This window comes from Erithacus rubecula (assembly GCF_903797595.1).
Source record: "Erithacus rubecula genome assembly, chromosome: 3".
Classification (NCBI taxonomy): domain Eukaryota; kingdom Metazoa; phylum Chordata; class Aves; order Passeriformes; family Muscicapidae; genus Erithacus; species Erithacus rubecula.
Genome location: NC_136689.1, coordinates 22,584,262 through 22,601,412, shown reverse-complemented (window position 1 = coordinate 22,601,412; position 17,151 = coordinate 22,584,262). Strand labels below are relative to the sequence as shown.

The 17,151-nt window shown below is 39.1% G+C and overlaps 1 protein-coding gene and 1 long non-coding RNA gene across 4 annotated transcripts in view; one reads left to right on the top strand and one right to left on the bottom strand.

The window, feature by feature from the left end:
• The window catches only part of CDK6 (cyclin dependent kinase 6), a 126,238-nt gene extending 120,837 nt beyond the window's left edge, over positions 1-5,401 (top strand). For all 3 annotated transcript variants that reach the window (XM_079301037.1, XM_079301039.1, XM_079301038.1), the window contains exon 8: positions 1,129-5,401. In XM_079301037.1, coding sequence (XP_079157163.1) covers positions 1,129-1,275 — 147 coding nt within the window. In that variant the 3' untranslated portion in view covers positions 1,276-5,401. The remainder of the gene's footprint in view (positions 1-1,128) is intronic.
• Positions 1,695-13,777, bottom strand: LOC306799681. Its single transcript, XR_013773662.1, has 2 exons — positions 2,303-13,777; positions 1,695-2,271 (listed from the first exon to the last, which is right to left on the bottom strand). It is a non-coding gene; the product is annotated as an uncharacterized lncRNA (long non-coding RNA).
• Between the last annotated feature and the right edge of the window lie 3,374 nt (positions 13,778-17,151).

The window sequence follows — 17,151 nt, the reverse complement described above, 5'->3', positions numbered from 1 at the left end:
TTATGGAAGTTCTGATGCAAGAAAAGAAAGTAGGACTAGGAATTGATTAGAGAACAATATTAGGAAGAATAATAAATGGAAGTGAATGACATAAAAGAACAAGGTATAAATGCAAGACTGGGGTAGAGATTTCAGTGCTGGCTGGACAAAGGCTGGAATACAGATCTGGAGGGAGAAACTGAACACACAGTGTAAACAGATGAAGGCTGTCCTGTGCATGTAAATTCAAGAAAACCTGTATTCTGGGATTTCATAAACTGTGAATACTTGAATTTTCTATCATGTAATTTCTGAGGTGGCCATACTGTGACCCCACTGCTTGTTTTAATATGGATGGTCATTGTGCACCACCTTCTGAGACCCTGTTGTCCCAGTCTGGGGTTCCTCCTCTGCTCCGAGATCACCCCAGAGGGACACGAAGGTGGTTCAAAACCTGATTTTTCCCCCGAAGCCGCCGAAGAGAGACTGCCGGAGACAGTTTTCTCTTTTTCCAAGGACAGTTTATTATTTCTTATCTCTGGGACACTTTGCCTGGCCAGCAGCGGTCTGCTCAGCCTGGCATCCATGGTGGAATCTGCCTGGTGAAGGCAGGGCTCATCTTACATAGTTAGTACTACGTATTACATGTTTACAAAACCTCACCAATACAATACAATTTCATTAAATGGTCCAGCCCTGACCTCAACCAATCCAAGAGGCCAACGTGTCACCTAACATGGATGACATGGAGAAGAAGGAGGAAAAGGTGTCCACCCCCCAAATTCTCCATCTTGGCCACGTGTCCCTTATCATAAACATTCAAGAAAACCTATTTATCTACGTTCTAACATTCTAATTTACACTCTACTCATCATTATTTTCTGTGTCTCTTCTCTCAATGTGGGCAGATTCTCCCAAGGAGCCAAATCTAGCCCCTGCAGCTCCTGGGCAGCATTCAGGGGTCTCTGAGGGGTCTGCCAGGGGGGTTTTTGCACCCCCAAAGGAGTCAGGGAAATACCCTGGACTCCCACACCTGTTGTGTCTCATACTAATCATAAACTGAAAGTGATATGCATTAATGGCTGTATGCAATGATAGCACTGTTAGCTGTACATTTTAGTTAAAACTAACTTCTTTTCATACTTTCAGAAATGCTTAGCATTCAACCCAGCCAAGAGAATATCTGCATATGTTGCCCTCTCTCACCCATATTTCCATGATGTGGAGAAATTCAAGGAGAATCTGGACTGTCACGTGTCATCCAGCCAAAACTCCAGTGAGGTGAATGCATCATAAGTGCTGACTGAAGATGAACCATAAATGAACAAGACGTGTAGCTGACAAGGCCACTGTCCCATACGAACCACGTAGCTGTCCTAGCGAGATCATTATTTGGAGGTTTTATGCACTTATCTTTTATTTTGGGATTGTGATGTGCTTATCCATGGAAATGAATCTAGTTTACTTTTGTCAGATCAATGCAAGGGCCAGGGCTTTGACCTGCTCCTGTTGCAGCTTTATGTTTGTTTTGTTTTTGTTTTGTTTATCTACCTGGGAAAACTCCAGACAAAGAGAAGCTGCTGACCGGTTTTGCTGCCATTTTATCCTTCTAATATTGAATGCTGCCAGTGTTTGATGATCGAGTCACTGCCAAAATATGATGCAATTTCTCTCTCTCTCTAGCTGCTGAAGCATGATTTGGTACTTTATTATTATTATTATTCTGTGATATTTAAAGAATGGCATTGAAATACCAGATCTCTGCAGCCTGCAGTTAACTGATACATGTGCTAATACATCCAGCTACTGTTCATTCATAGCATATATGCAGGTGCTTCCCCACTTGAAAACTTGGATGAATTAATTTATCGTTTTGTTGCTCTATAAAAATTTAACAGTGATGATGATGATCATAATAAACGTCTCAGCTTTTAGGTTTTTTCATACACAAACTAGTTATTACCTAGCTATGTGTGCATGTTTCAAAGAACTGTCCTGTTACTGTTTCAATTCCCAAATGGTCTTTCTGTGTGTTTAAATGCAGACACATTCTAGTCCATTGTCTAACCCATCATTCCCCTCTGGAAATAGCTGCAAGCGTATTTTCTTCATCTCATTCCAAATAATTTTCTGATGTCCAGCTCAAAGACATGAGCAGAGCCAATGAAAATCAATACAGATTTTCACCTTCAACCTGTTCTCATTGTCGGCCAAAAGCAAAAAAAGAAAAAATATTTCTGGTTCAGAAGCAGAGAATCCTATACCTGTAATAAGCACAGAGAAGTATTTGTGCTGCATTGTACTCTATACTGTGCTCCCTAACCTGCAACACCCCCCAGTGCATCACAGGTGCATGAACGTTAATGCTCAAAATCCCTCACATGTTGTTTACTAAGCAGGCTTGTATTCTGTGCAGAAATGCATGACTTTCTCTCCTAAACCACCATGTGGGAATACTAGCACATGCCTCTCCACTAAGGTTAATGTGCCATTTTTGAATGTCTAAAGAACCAAGCAATTTTCTTGTCTTTATAGCACAGTTATTTTAAATATTACCTGAAAATTTTATATTTAGTATTTTTACCTTAACTAAAATATATTTTCAGTATTTTGAAAAGAAACTTTTATTTTTTTAATACTGTACTGGGAAAAAAGAAATACTTTAAATGCATCAAAGCTGTTCCCTAGCATGACTTCAATGCATTTACCTGGACATGACTTGGGGGAAAATGTTGGTCCAATGAGGATAACTGATACTAAGTGAGGCAGCCAGCTTTGCTTACTCCTGTGACAGTCCCTTAGGCTTCTCTCTTCCTCTTCTCTATTTCATCTTGTCTAGGTGGTGAGCCAGCATTAAATTCTCATCCATGGCATGCTTGGCAGAAGCAGGTCCTTAGCAGTGAGTTGGGCAATGTAACTGTTCCAGTTGTGACAGGGGAACTTTAAGCCATTCTACAGGCAGGTCTCTTGCTCCTGTGGTGAACTTCACTGTTAACTCCATTTCAGGTATCTGCACTGTCTGGGTTATGGTCCACTGCTAGGATAGTAAGTGGATCTTACCTGTCTCCTGCATAAAGCTTTTTGTTACTGTTAGACATTTAAGTTTGTGATTTATGGTTAAATTAGGTCTGCTTTAAACAAGCCAGAATTTAAAAGGACCACTTGCATGCTTGCATGCACAAAGCATCTGCACACAGAGATATCACAGATCCTGAATATCAGAATTTTGGAAGCTCTGTGAGCAGGAAGCTGAAGGCCATGGAGCTGTCACAGCAGCAAACCTAATCCTGGCTTTGCCTTTGAGTTTCTCTTTGTTCCTACACCCAGGGAACTGCAGATCCAGTGCACTGGTGTTGTCCCAACCCTATTCCTGTATGGGTTAGTGGACCCAAGTGTGAATAATTTTTAACATTCACAGAGAAGGATGGGCCAGACTGAAATTTTTGGTAAAAATTTTTAAACACTAAGTAGCACAAGAAACAGAGCCAAAAGTCAGGATACTCTTGCAACAGTAGCAATTAGAAAAGTTTTTTAGGGAGTTTAGCACTTTCAAACACATTCCACATTTTAACTAGCATGGAGCTATCTTTCATATGTACCTTATCAGGGCATTCAGCTGGTGTGGCTTCCCAGCAACTGCTCAGGGAACTCTCCCAGAGCTCTCCACCAACTAATACAGGGTGAAAATGTAGAGGAGGAGATGATATTTTCTAAATCAGGCTTAAAACTCTCAGATAGAAATGTGCATTTGTTCCAAGTAAGAATCTGTTCTATTAAGCTTAACAAAGCTAAAGAATAGAGAATATGGTTGCTGAATGTAGATAGATTATTAGGGTAAAAACTGTGAAGGAGGGGAGAGAATACTTTAAGCCAAAGGTTAGTTTTGGCCCAAAAACTAATGAGAATATGGAAATCATCAAGAATTTAACTACTGGAGCTGTATTTCCCAATCATAGTATCAAAGAGCTAAGCAAGCAGCAGAGAAAAATAGGGGCTGGCTTATGGAGTCAGAAGCAGAGCTTCTGCAACATGGTGCTGTATGTTGTCTAATATAGTAGGATCAGGTTGTAAATGAGAGTATTCAGGAGAACAGTTTGCAAAGGGCTGCATTAATGGTCACATTCTGGAACATCTTTCCAGTGGGAATGGCAGGAACAAAACCAAGAAATCTAAGAATCTTGGCATGGCTAGGGAAAATATTTCTCTAATGGGGTCCTTGTGGTAGCAAGGGCCTGGATTCAAAGGACCAACAATTTTTCAAATTACCTCCTTTTCCAGATCTCTTCAGGAAGAAATTCCATTTGACATGCCATAGGCTTAATCATATTCCAGTCTTCCCTGCCAAACCATGTGGGGCTTCACTTACACTAGTAAACTGAGAGAGCCTGTTCTCTGGCTGGGCAAAGCACTGTCATTGGCTAATGCCATGCCAGAAATCATATATATAATTAGACAGCACAGACAGCTGTGGGTCTGTGCTCAAACCCATGCCCTTGCTCTTCTTATATTACTGGCATAGCTCTAATATTTTAGTATCTTTACTCATTACTGCCATATGGGTAGGATGTAGGAATTGTGTAAGTGAAAAAGAAAGTGCTGTGATGAAAATTCTTTGTACACCTTTAAAGAAGACTTTGGAGTGCAGTTCTTCTTAGTGATGTCTAAACCTGTATGTGTTCTCTTCTACAGGAGTGGTTCAACTGCACCTAAAAATGCTGAATAACAAAAGATATATTAAGTATAGCTCCTAGAACACCCACAGCCAGGCACTGTGCTCTTCTTAGCAAAGAACAGGGTGTTCTAAGTAATGAAAGGAGAAGTTTCTATCTCCCACCAACCTTTTTTTTTTTTTAACCACTACTGCATAATTCTGCAGAAAAAACAGACCAAGTAGCCAAGGAAAAAAATCACAGCCAGCTAGTGAAGTGCTAATTGCTGAACCATAGCAATCCATCTGGTGCAGCCCTTTCCTTTTTCCCCTGTCCACACTCACACCAGCCTTCCCCTTCATCTCCTTCAGCTCCCTTATGTAAACAGGTTTCAGTGATGCTCACAGGTGCTATTTCCAGCAAGATCCTTTCAAATTTACCCTAGCTACACAGTGTCAATGTCCCCTCCATTCCTATTACTAATGTTGCTTCTTTTAGTCCCACAGCCTCAACCAACAGTGAGACAAGAATTTTGTACACCTCCTTGCTTAAGCTTAGTTTTGTGTACCCCTTTGTTGCCACCTGTGTGGTTAGTAAAATTCTAAAAATAGGATTTGTGCATCTTTCTGTGTAGGCTGTGCCCCCACTCCAGGTTTCTTTCAGCCTATTAGTTCACAATGATCAATAGTAGAGCATTTTTTCCTGTTGCTTCTGTCCTAAAACACACAAAAAAATTATTGGTTTTCAGTGTCATGTTTGCAAAACAAAAGAAATTCAGGGCTATATTGCTTTTGATGAAAGGAATCACTAAACTGCAGCATTTGATCATCTTCTACATAGGGGAGGGTTTCCAGCATGGTATCTCTTATTTGTTTTTATAACCAGTGGTTACTTTGGTGAATAAGAAGAAAATATTGTGCCTTGCTGCTTTTCACAGGCTCACTCACTGTCTTTGAGAAGCATGTTTTATTATACAAATAATTCTTTCTGCTGTTAGGTATTAGACTTTAATATGGACAATAAAGAGAAAACATGCTGTTTTGGTCTCTTAGCCAGCAAACTCGGAGTGCTTACCTGACTCACAACTGAAAAGACATCAGTTGTCAAATACATACATGAATCAGAAACCACACAGTTTGGTGTAAAAGGCCACATTAATTAATTATGTTCCATGTATAAGACACATTTGAATAATGAGGAAGTTTATTCTAAGAACTCTGTTTTGTAGAACCACTTGGCTAGTATTTTTCATATACAGTAGGTTTGGGAATAGATTGACTTTTATATACAATATGAATTAGAAGTTACTAGGCTATTTGAGTGATTTTATTGTTTTATGCTTGAAGCTTGAATTGATTGCAAGCTTAGGAACCTAACATATTTATTTTATTGCTTCAAAACTGCTTCTGAATATCAAGATCTTCTGTGATGTAATAGGATTTCACACTTTTTTTAATGTGTAAATTATTTTCTTGAAACTAGTATGTTAGAAAAAGCATTTTTCCAAACTGCAGTAGTGGGGGGAAAATTTAAGAAATACATTTTTACTTTCACAGAGAGGTGAACTCTTCAACAACTGACTATCAATAAGCTATACTTTTACTTCCTTTTGATTCCTAAGCCTTGAGTATGCAGGTTACTTTCAATGAAGACAAAAGTCAGAAACAATCTCTAGAAAATGAAATGGGATTTTATATGTTTAAGCTTCCAAGTTTTATTTTCATATCATTTTTTTGTGCAAGTACAGTTCAGATGTACAAAAACATGACTACAATTTTAACAGCCTAACAGGCTGTATGACTCAAATGGAGGTTTTATTTGTGAGCTGTTTTATTATCTATCTGTGTCTTGCAAATTATTAGATAATGGCTGTAATATAATTCTAGTTTCTGGACTAGACTCTGTAACCGTGAAATCTCAATAATTTGTGTAAAACAGAAGTTTTCTCATTGATTTTAATTAACTAGGACATTAAGAAAGATGTAGACATACAAACTGACAAATACTTTTGCCAAGTGTTGCTTCTTCCCTTTAGTTTGAAGTTTAGCAAGTATTGCATACTGAAAATGCAATATATATGTACAATGTAAGAACCATAAAGACCACTTCAGAGTAGTGTGCACAAATAATATGAAAAGTGGCTCATTAGACTCTTGGAGAAACCAGCTGAAAATCATTACTTTAGCTGTAACACTCAAAATCTTGAAACTCATATATTTTTCCATTAAAAAGTATTCCTGAAAAATTATGTGTATGTTTTTAATTCAGTGATAGGCACCCAAACAGAACTGAATCAAGTGGGAACTTGTTTTCAAAAGTGATTTTTCCAGGCTGACTAGATACCATCAGTTCTTCATGTACTCATCAGAAACTAAAATTAACCAGCACCATTCTCACATGAGCCTTTTGCTTTCTGGGCAGAAAAACCCAAGGTCACTGTGAGTAAAGTTAGTGACTTAAAAGTACTGTGGAAGCTTCTGCAATATTCAGTTTTCCAGCCTTCATTGAAAGACTGTGCAAAACAGCACAGATAAATTGAAACTCCTTAACCATGTAGTCTTTTTCCCTTCACATTACATATTTTTTCTGTGTTGGGATATATTGATGGGTTTCATCCAGCCCAATGTTAATGAGACTTTTGCAAGGCCAGAGAAAGTAAAAAGAACTCCTGCTATAGTATTTTGGTTGTTGATGATTGTAGTAGAGCAGATTTTTTGTTTCCAGAAAAGATCAGACTGCCTTCTTTGAAAAAGAAAAAAAAAGGCACCCACAAACAGCTGACACTTGGTAAAGATTAGAAAGGAGATTTTTAAGGAACTATTTGGAAAATACTGTCAGGGTGAGTAAAAAGGAGCATATTTTTGATGTGAGAGATGTAAATGCAAACAATGTGCATTAAATATGCATTGAAACTGATACTTTTTCACTGACTTTGCAAAGTTTGTAGGGTTTTGTGGAAGAAAAGCATCCGTGTATGAATTTATTCAAACTACCACTTAAATGTTCATTTGCACTAAAGCAACCTGTACTGTTTGAAAGGAGATGGGAAAACACATCACATGAAACTTGTGATTTACTTTGGTGTCTACAATGATGTGTTGCAAAGCTCTCAAGCTCACTGTCCATTTTTGAGCAAGCCAAATTCACATTCATACTGGTAGCTTTCTGCACCTTAAACCCATCCACATGCCTGAAAAAACCCACATTTTCTAGTGTTTACATGGATACTTGCTTGCATTGACATGTTCATGTTAAAGCCAGACTGTCTCTGTCACTGAATGGAAAATGAATTTTCACAGACTGACAGATTTATTTGTACAATTACTCCTAAAGGGTTTGAAATCAATGTTTAATGATACGTAGCCCTTCATTTTATTCCATGTTTCACACATACATCATGTTATGCTAATTCTCATCCCTTTAAAAAAAAAAAGATAAAACCCCAGTTCTTTAATGTTAGGATCAATTTTGAGTAGCTAGATAAAGGAGGAAAATCGTGATGTGATGGGAAGAGAAAAAGTGGGCAGAGAGTAGGAGAGCTGGCAAGTGAGTCTGACTGCATAGAAAAGTTACATATGAACATAGGGGGAAGACTTTTTTCCAGTTGTTTTGTTTTCTCCTGTTATATAAGATGATAAAGCAAGACTCATGAACGGGATTTTGGTTCCAGATATTTAGGCCAACTCAAGTTGTGAGTTCCAGTGCACTTCTTCATCATAGCAACAGCTCTATTTTTTAAATTTTGCATAAGCTTGAGCTTTTTCTGGGTAGATATTAAAAAAAGTCTTATGAGACAGCTTGACAGCAGATGAAGCTGTCCACAGACACAGTGCCTGTAGTTCAGCTGCAGACATTGGAGATTGTACAGCTCTGTTGCAGGAGAGCCACTGACAGTGTCTATTAGTGTGCAGTGTTATGCATTAAAAGTTGACTCCTCCTGCAGATTGAAAATTGACAATTACCTATCATTTATATCTGACCCTGCTGGTGCTTCCACTACCACCAAAGTGCCTGAGCTAAATTATTGCCTTGTGACTCTGCAGCTTCCAGTCTTGGCCAGCCAGTGATTTGTACTCTAGATTTTCCTGGCTTCTCATTAGGAACAGGGAAGTGGTACAGTAGAATATGGCAAAACGTGTGCAACTTTCACACTTTTTGGTTCAAGCAAAGCAGTATCTAGAATAGATTAAATTGAACATAATGTTCAGTTGATCAGCCAAAACAAGTTTGGATTCAGAAGATCATTTACTAAGTACACAAGATGCCTGAACAGCTGTCTGTGATGCACATTTTTACAAGAGCACACAATAATTCCCCTGTTACACAGAAGCTTTTGATGGATACAAGACTAGCTATGCCAGTCTCCTACCACTAACTCCACTTCCCCTTGCTTTCCCCAAGATCACTGTTCCCAGGAAGAGGATTCCTCCCAGCATGAGGTGGAGCAACTGTGAAATAGTCCCCATGCTGGTTAAATAAATGTTTTTCTAGTAAGACCAAAACCTGCCATGATTTCTTGCAGGGATTTTTTGAGTCCCTTTTAAGAAAGGTGGCTGTAACCATGGGTTGCACCTACAACAAAATGTACATCAGAAATTGGATGCTGGCAAGAAGTTTGTGGATGTGAGGCTGTAGAAGGTGGCTTATGTAAGCTCAGGGGGGATGTGCTTGTGTGAAGGTATTGGTTGCCAAGCATATTTTGAACTGAAGTTACCTATCAGAACGTGATAGGATTGCAGCATCATGAGATTAGAGGCTTTTTCTCTTTAGATGTCTAGCAACCCTATGGTGTTCCAGCTTTGTTCTGATGTATTTCACCTTCCCATTATGCTTTCTATTGTGTGTAGTAAGTTGAAAAGAAAAGCATTACCTTATAGTTTACCATCTCAAAAAGAGAGAAGGGCAGCACTGTCTTAAAATTTTGATTACTCTGTGGTGGTCAGTACTAAGGGAATCATAAAATATAATGAGTTGGAAGAGACCTACCAAGATCATTGAGTCCAACTCCAAGAATCACACCATGTGCCTAAGAGTGTTGTCCAAACATCTGAACCAGGCTTGGTGCTGTGATCATTTCCCTGGGGAGCCTGTTCCAGTGCCCAGTCACCCTGTGGGTGAAGAGCCTTTTTCTAATGTCCAGCTTAAACCCCCCCCCCCCGACTCAGCTTTGAGTCCTGTCACTGGTCATGAGAGTGAAGTTGTCTCTGTTTAGTTCCAACAAACAGAATTCAACATCCACATCCACGGCATCTGCCTTCCATTAAGTGCTGTTAAAAACCTGTTATTCTCCACAGTGTTCAAAATCTCTTTGCCAGGAGATTGAACTCCCTTCCTGCAATAACCTATGTGGAGTCACAGCAATGTGAGCAAAGTTTACATTGTGATGGTGCTTTTTGGTAAGAAGTGAGAGCCAGTTCCACTTGACACATGGACTGAAAGAGTCTCAAGGACTCTAAGGCAGTCACCATTCATAGGCAAGGGCATTCATGTGCTAGGGCAAGAAACATGTTTTAAAACACTTAAGATAGGGAAAATATAGTGGTGCCAATAGAATTTGTTTTCTGCACAATGCTGTATCATTTTGGCACTGAAACCAAGCCCACAGATGAACATTAATTCGTTCCTTGCAGCCTTTAATTTCCTTATATTTACAAGCATTCAGATTAATGTATTTATGGTCCATTTTATTCCAATTCATTTAAGTGGTCTATCTGCCCTTGAATCTCATGTGAATTTTATTGTTAATATAATATTTTGCTGCATTACTTTGAACAGCTTTAAAAGTATAATGTCTTTGAATGCTCTAGTTAAAGAAAAATTATACCCTCAAAATGCTGTGTTACAAGTTGGAACTGTATACTTTGGAAATTATGTTTATACTGTAACTCCCAAAGGCATCACAGGGTGCTTTCATCTGTATGTCTGTCTTCTACTTTCTGTGTTACAGTGTGTATTTGTACTTCCTCACTAGCTTGATACTCTTCAGTCTGAAGGCCTAAGTCTGCAAAAACAGCAATACTGTACCTCAGCTGAGCAGTCCCACAGAGCAGAGAGGGCTTACTCATGGGAGTGTAGTTGCTCACAAAAAGTGTTTGCAGAAAAAGGCTTTCTTTTAGTAACTGACTGTAATTGTGAGGACACATGGTTAATAACAGCACCAAGACACCAGTAAATGGGGTCTGTGTTTATTGAAAATGTGGACACATTTATCTTCAAGTTATTTGACATTAATCTAAATTATTACTATTATAATGTAGTATATTATTTTGTATGAAAACACATTAGTCCTGTGAAAGGGTAGTTGCAAAAAAATGTGTTGAGTCTTGCTGCTTTATTGTTTATTTGCATTTAGTATACATTTTGGTTGTTGAAGTGAAGCTAGCTTCTTAGAGAGGCAGGAAGATAGAACAGTCTGAAAAAATCATAAGCATCATACTGTGCATTGAATTTTGCAACCAGAATAGTATATGTGTTCAGATTTAGTATTTTTTATGCTTCAGAACATTTTTGTTTTAATATGTAAAGGAATAACCAGATTACTCAGAAATGCTATTGTAGAGCTAATTTTACACATAGTAGGGGGATGTTGTCTGAAAAACTAAAATTAGAAAAAAAACATTACATAGGCTGCCTTTGGCTTTAGTTAGTTTGTGGAAGGCCTGGCAGGTATCTGTTGATTCCAGATGCTTAAGCCAGAGGTCAAGTTTGGGCAGCATCTTGTAACTGAAGAAAGTTTTCTGCAGTGATAAAGTTGCCCATCTGGGCTTGAAGTAAGATTGCTACCTAAGCAAAAGCATAAAGGCAGAAAATTTAGGTGGTGGTTTGTTTTGGGGGTTTTTTTGTGCGTGGATAATTGCATGAAATAGGGTTGGAGATTCAAAGTATTTAAAATCATTTAGCATGATTTACTCTTGTAATTTCACTGACTACAGTTAAATTAAACCAAGAATTTGGCCTTGTAAGTGTACAAATTTCAGTGTCGGGCAGCTCAGGTATATATAAAGATACTTAAGCTTAGTAAATCAGCAGGAATACTATGTAAGTTGTAATGTGTGATGAAAAATCTTAACTCTAGTTACATTATTTCTCTAAAAATTTCTATCCATTGCTTTTTTATACAAAAGGTCAGAATTGCACTTCTTAGTGGCATTGGGATATGTGGAGAAAAGCAGGATGCTGGTACAGAAATGTATCAGAAATAAGATTCAGTTCTTATTGCTCCATGTGTGCCTACCTTCCATGTGACAAATCCCACTGAAGTTAATTAACAGAAGTCCTATAAAGTTAAGCCTGTTTGTAACTCCCACGAGATACTGGTTTAAGAATCTTCAAGATGAGTTATGTTCTCAAAAGGCATTATTAAACTCATGGTTTCAGGTTTACAGAATACTTTGAACAGTGACGACAGCTTCTGAGACACATCCAGGGAAACTTTATTAATTGATATTACACCAGACCAACATCTGTTAGCAAATCAAAATCTCTCTCAGTACCTTCATTTCTCAGTGTCATTTCACAAAAAAACCAAAACAAACAAAACAAAACTAACAACACAACCAACAAAAATAAAACAAAAAACCTTCCCCCTCCAAAAAAAAAAAAAATCCCAAAAAAACCCAGCCTCTATGCTGTTAGGATTATTTTTTTCTCTCTTTTTTTCACCACTTTTGTCATAAAATACCATTTGCTCTGGAGTTGTCTAGGATTTCATAATTCAAGGAAAGCGTGCAAAGAGGTTTGGAATACATTTCTTCATTCACCTTAGGGCATATATTCAGCTGGTGAAAATCAGCATAGTCCTGTTGACTAATTGTATCAGTCTGTAACAGTGCAACAGTTAGCATGTCAGGTTTTATCATTTCAAGTCACTTTACCTACATATGCAGTAGGATTCTGTTTTGCAAGGTGGAAAATTACTTAACAGTGCAAACTGTACTACCTAGACTACCATTGATACTTATTCACAGGACATGATTTCACTGTATCATTTCATACTTGAAATTCATGATGTTCTTTTAATCAGGGTACAAACATGAAAAGGTGCGTGTGTTACTGTTTCTTTTAAAGGTGCATCATTTTGTTTTTTATTCTGTGTGCTTAATAGTTACTAGTCAGTGTTCTTTACATTCTTTGCATTCAGCATTAAAATCATCTATGTATAAAATACAGTATCACCTGCAGAGGTACAGAAAAATGTAACAGCAATTTCTTGAACTGTTACTCAAATATACTGGTTTACCTTTTAGTCATCAATATGACATCAAGGGGCTACAGTATGTGAACTGTGGTATATAGAAGTCTTGCACCATTGCTGTACAGGAAATCTTGCAGACTCTCTCCTCTTCTTGCACAGCTGCTGATTACCGTGTACACATTGGGAAAAAGTATTCTGCTGTACAGAATGGTTGGGAAGTAACACAGACACTCTAGAGCTCCCTTTGCAAGCTTTCAAACAAAGCCCTTTGATCTAACTGCATGCCTGCTCTGTGTCCCAAATTTCACCCTATGGGGCTTTCTGCTTTAAGAACACCCTCAGCTGGGGCTACTTTAGGTTGACTGCATTGAAGTTCATCGGAGCATGCACCTTACCATATTAACATATTCTTTAGATTTTACAGGTCTGTAAAGATGGTTGACTGCAAAACTAATGTGTCAATACAGCAGAATGAAATTAAGGCACACTGAAAGTTATCAATAATGTATTATATCAGAATTACAGTCCTTTGGAACTGAACGTTTTGCTGCTGGCAGTGCAAGAAAAGCAAAGTTGTGTATTTATTGTTGGGTGCTGAGGGTTCAGTATGAAAATCAATATAATAAAAATTTTCACAGTGTCTAGTTCTCTTTAGTTCCCAAATTACTGAAAAGTAAAAAGGCAAAAAAATTAGTTTTGTATTTAAAACTGCTTCACCCTTCTAGCTATATTTTTCTTTTATCTAAAAATGTAAAATGAATAAAAATGCAGTAAGTATTGTATATTAAATACAGAAAATTAGCAACATTGATTTCTAGTTTTTATGTTTCCAAGTGTTTTTCTCAATACCCTGTGTATTCTAGAAAATCAACAAACAAACACACACAACCAGACACAGTAACATAAGCATATGCACACCCTTTCCAGCACCTTACTGTGTACCAATTTTATAAAAATCTAGCTTTCTTTATTCCAATTACTCATTCCAGGTATTTTGTTTACCTACGATGAATTCCATTTTAAAAAATTAGATAATCTAAGAGTTTACTTTTTGTTTCAAAAGCAAAACATTACTGCAATTGCTGGGGATGCTGTGTGATTCAGCATTGGTCTGTATTTACTGAAATTTTTGTTTTGGTCTAGGCAAACTGTGCTTTAATTCAGCTATAATGGCTCTCAATTGTCCATGAAATGCACTGTTTTTCCCAAATGTTACTTGATCCAACTGTGGTGCTAAATGTGCATGGTATTTTTGTATTCTCTAAGATTCTGCTGTTTTCATCTTAATCTTTCAAGGAGCTCAGTGCACTTTATTGATTGACTGTCTTTTCCTGATTGGTTGTTGTAATGGTTTGACACCAGGCACCCACAAAAGCCATTTGCTTACCCTCTTCTGCTACATTTAGGCAGAGGAGAGGGAAAAAATGGACAAAGGACTCATGAGTCAAGATAAACACTGGGAGAAAACACTCCAAGGGCAAAACAAGTTCAAATTTAAAAGTATATGGTAAATTTATTATTAACAGAGTCAGAGGAGGATAATGAGAAGAAATGAGAAGCCTTTGAAACACCTTTTTTTGTCCCCTGCCCCTCCTTCCTTTCCAGCAATAGCACAGGGAGACAGGGCGTGGGGGTTTGGTCAGATTGTCACCAGAGATCTTTTGCTGTTGGCTCAGGGAGAGGAGTCTTTCCTCTGCTATGCCATGGGGTCCCTCCCGGGGGAGACAGTTTTCTGTGAACTTTTCCAGCGTGGCCCCAATCTCACAAGCAGCAGTCTTGCCAAAACTGTTGCAACCTGAGTCTCTCCCAAGGACAGTGTTTTTGAAACTGTTGTGGCATGGGTCACTTGTCCACAGTGTGCAGTCCTTCAAGAATAAGCTGTTCTAGTTTGGAAACAAGGGCCCTCTCTCTCTGCCTATGGAAGCAAGGGCTCCTCTCTCCATTCGAGTCTCCCACTGGATGACAACTTTTCTCTGGCATCCCCCCACTCTGGTGTGAGTGCTTTTCTTATGGGCTGTGAGTGGGTTTCTGCATCCCCCGTGGACCTCATAGGCTGCAGGGGCACAGCTGCTTCACCATGGTCCTCATGATGGTCTGCAGAGGAATCCTGGCTCCAGTGCTTGGAGCACCTCCTGCCCTTCTTTTCCCACTGACCTTGGAGCCACCATGTTGTTTTCCCTCACATGCTCTCCCTTCCTTGTCTTCCCCAGCTAGAAGAAAAGCTGCTGCCCATAGGTACCATTGCCAACAAGTGCCACCAATTCAAAATTCCTGCAGGATCCCGCACCAAGGAGTGGATCTTGCCAGGGTTCCATGCTGGAGAGTCACTCACTGCGTTTTCACAGCTGGCCAGGCAGCCCTGCCCCACTGAGCAGGCGGTGGGGCCACATTAACACCTCCCTTTGTGCACGGCGCTGGGAGGGAGAAGCCACCACCGCCCCTGCAGCAGACTTCACCCCCCTGGGAAAGAACTGCCCAGCCCTGTTTTGATTTTCCTCTTAAATATGCCATCACAGAGGCATTACCAGCCTCTCTAATTGGGCCAGCAGGATGTCCATCTTCAGAGCCATCAGAGGTTGGCTCTGTCGGACACAGTGGAAGCTTCTAGAAGCTTCTCACAGAAGTCACTTCAGTGGCCCTTCCCCACTACCAAAAATCAGGCTGTGCCAAATCAACACAGCAATAAATATGACTAGTAACACTAATGGGTATATAGAAGCAATAAAAGTGTATGTTTTGAGTCGAACACAAAACAACATATCAGGCTCCAAAACACACTGCATTTTTTTCTGGTTATACTTCAACCAAAAAATCTTCATCAAAATACTTTAAATACAGCTTCAGCTGATGGTAAGATTCATTAAGTTCTCTTTAGAGCAGGATTCAAGTACCTTCTACTAATGCGACCTACAATGAGCCACCAGATCCAGGAATCTAAAAACTATCGGCTCAAGCATTCAAAGAGAAGTCAGCTTCTGGATGAAAGCTGGCACAGGGGCAGAAATGAGTGCAAAGCTAATGAGACCTTAAAGCCTCAAAGGATTTTTAACTTAGAATCAAAGCTTTGTGCTGCCCTTAGAAACCTGAAGGAACTATGAAAGCCTTTCACAAGCATTAGTTACATAAAGGGCAGGTGCGACACAGACAAATAAAAAGCTACCTTTACATTATGTGACATTCCAAATTAGTCTTTAAGCACATTATAAGATTATGAGCAGCAGCCCAGCCTGGGACAGACACAAAGTGAACTGCAGTGAAGCCAGAGTCAAAAATACCTATATTAGACATACCTAATTGTGAAAAGAAGGAGAAATAATGGAAATATGTAACATTACATAAAAGCTGCAGTAGGGATCTGGATACTGTTTGATGCTTTATCTCTGATAGCCCTCAGAGCAAGATACCACAGAAGAAAATACAATTCTGGAAATTGTGGAACAAATACGTCATGTGGGAATTTTCTTCCTAGCCCTCATCTGTGAAAAGGTGAGTTCATAAGACCCAACTATGGAAAAGAAAATTATAGGGAAAAAAAACCCAGTAAGCAAAATATTAAGGAAGGAAACTTTACTAAGGTAGGAAAAAGCACAAATGTTACTCTTCCCATTACCCACATAAAAGTTCTTGTATTCTTTGCCTCAAAATTACCTGATGACACTAGATGTCACATCTGTTAGCACCATAGAAACAAATGTTTATTTAAAAATAATTCTAAATGCATTGTCTTTGTCTATCATTTGCCTGCCATTTACTGAAAAACAGAAAGTAAGTTTTTTACAGTATCTGTATGAGTTCTCATTTTGAACTCATCAGTTGTGTTGCTCCTCCACCTCCCATCCCTTTAAAAAACAAGGTCATCTTTTAGTGTCCTAGTGCACAGAAGTCCTTTCCCTAAGTATTTTCATCCATTTTTAGAAATCTGATTTGTCTGGCTGGACTTTCAAATTTTCCGGCCAGGGAAGAAAAGCTAATTGGGGTCTAATTAAAATACTGTGGAGTGCCTAGCAGAGGACTCCTTCCTCCCCAGTGCCTGCACAGGGAGGGACCCTGCACCCCCGACTTCGTGCCGTGGCAAGTCGTTCTATTTCCAGGCACCAGGCTCAAAGCCTCACAGCACAAAGCGTGGGATGTGTAAATTCTCTTAGCTCAACTTTGGTCGAAACATTTCTGAAGAGTCATTCTGTCCTGGCAGACTTGACACAGCCTAGGCATTGCCTCTGCTGCTGCAGCTGAGCTGGAGCCCCCGGAGCCACAGACAGCTCTGCTCCAAACTTGGGGACACTCTTGAGCCTCCGGGGCTGCCGCAGCACTGGGGACAGCCTAACTCCT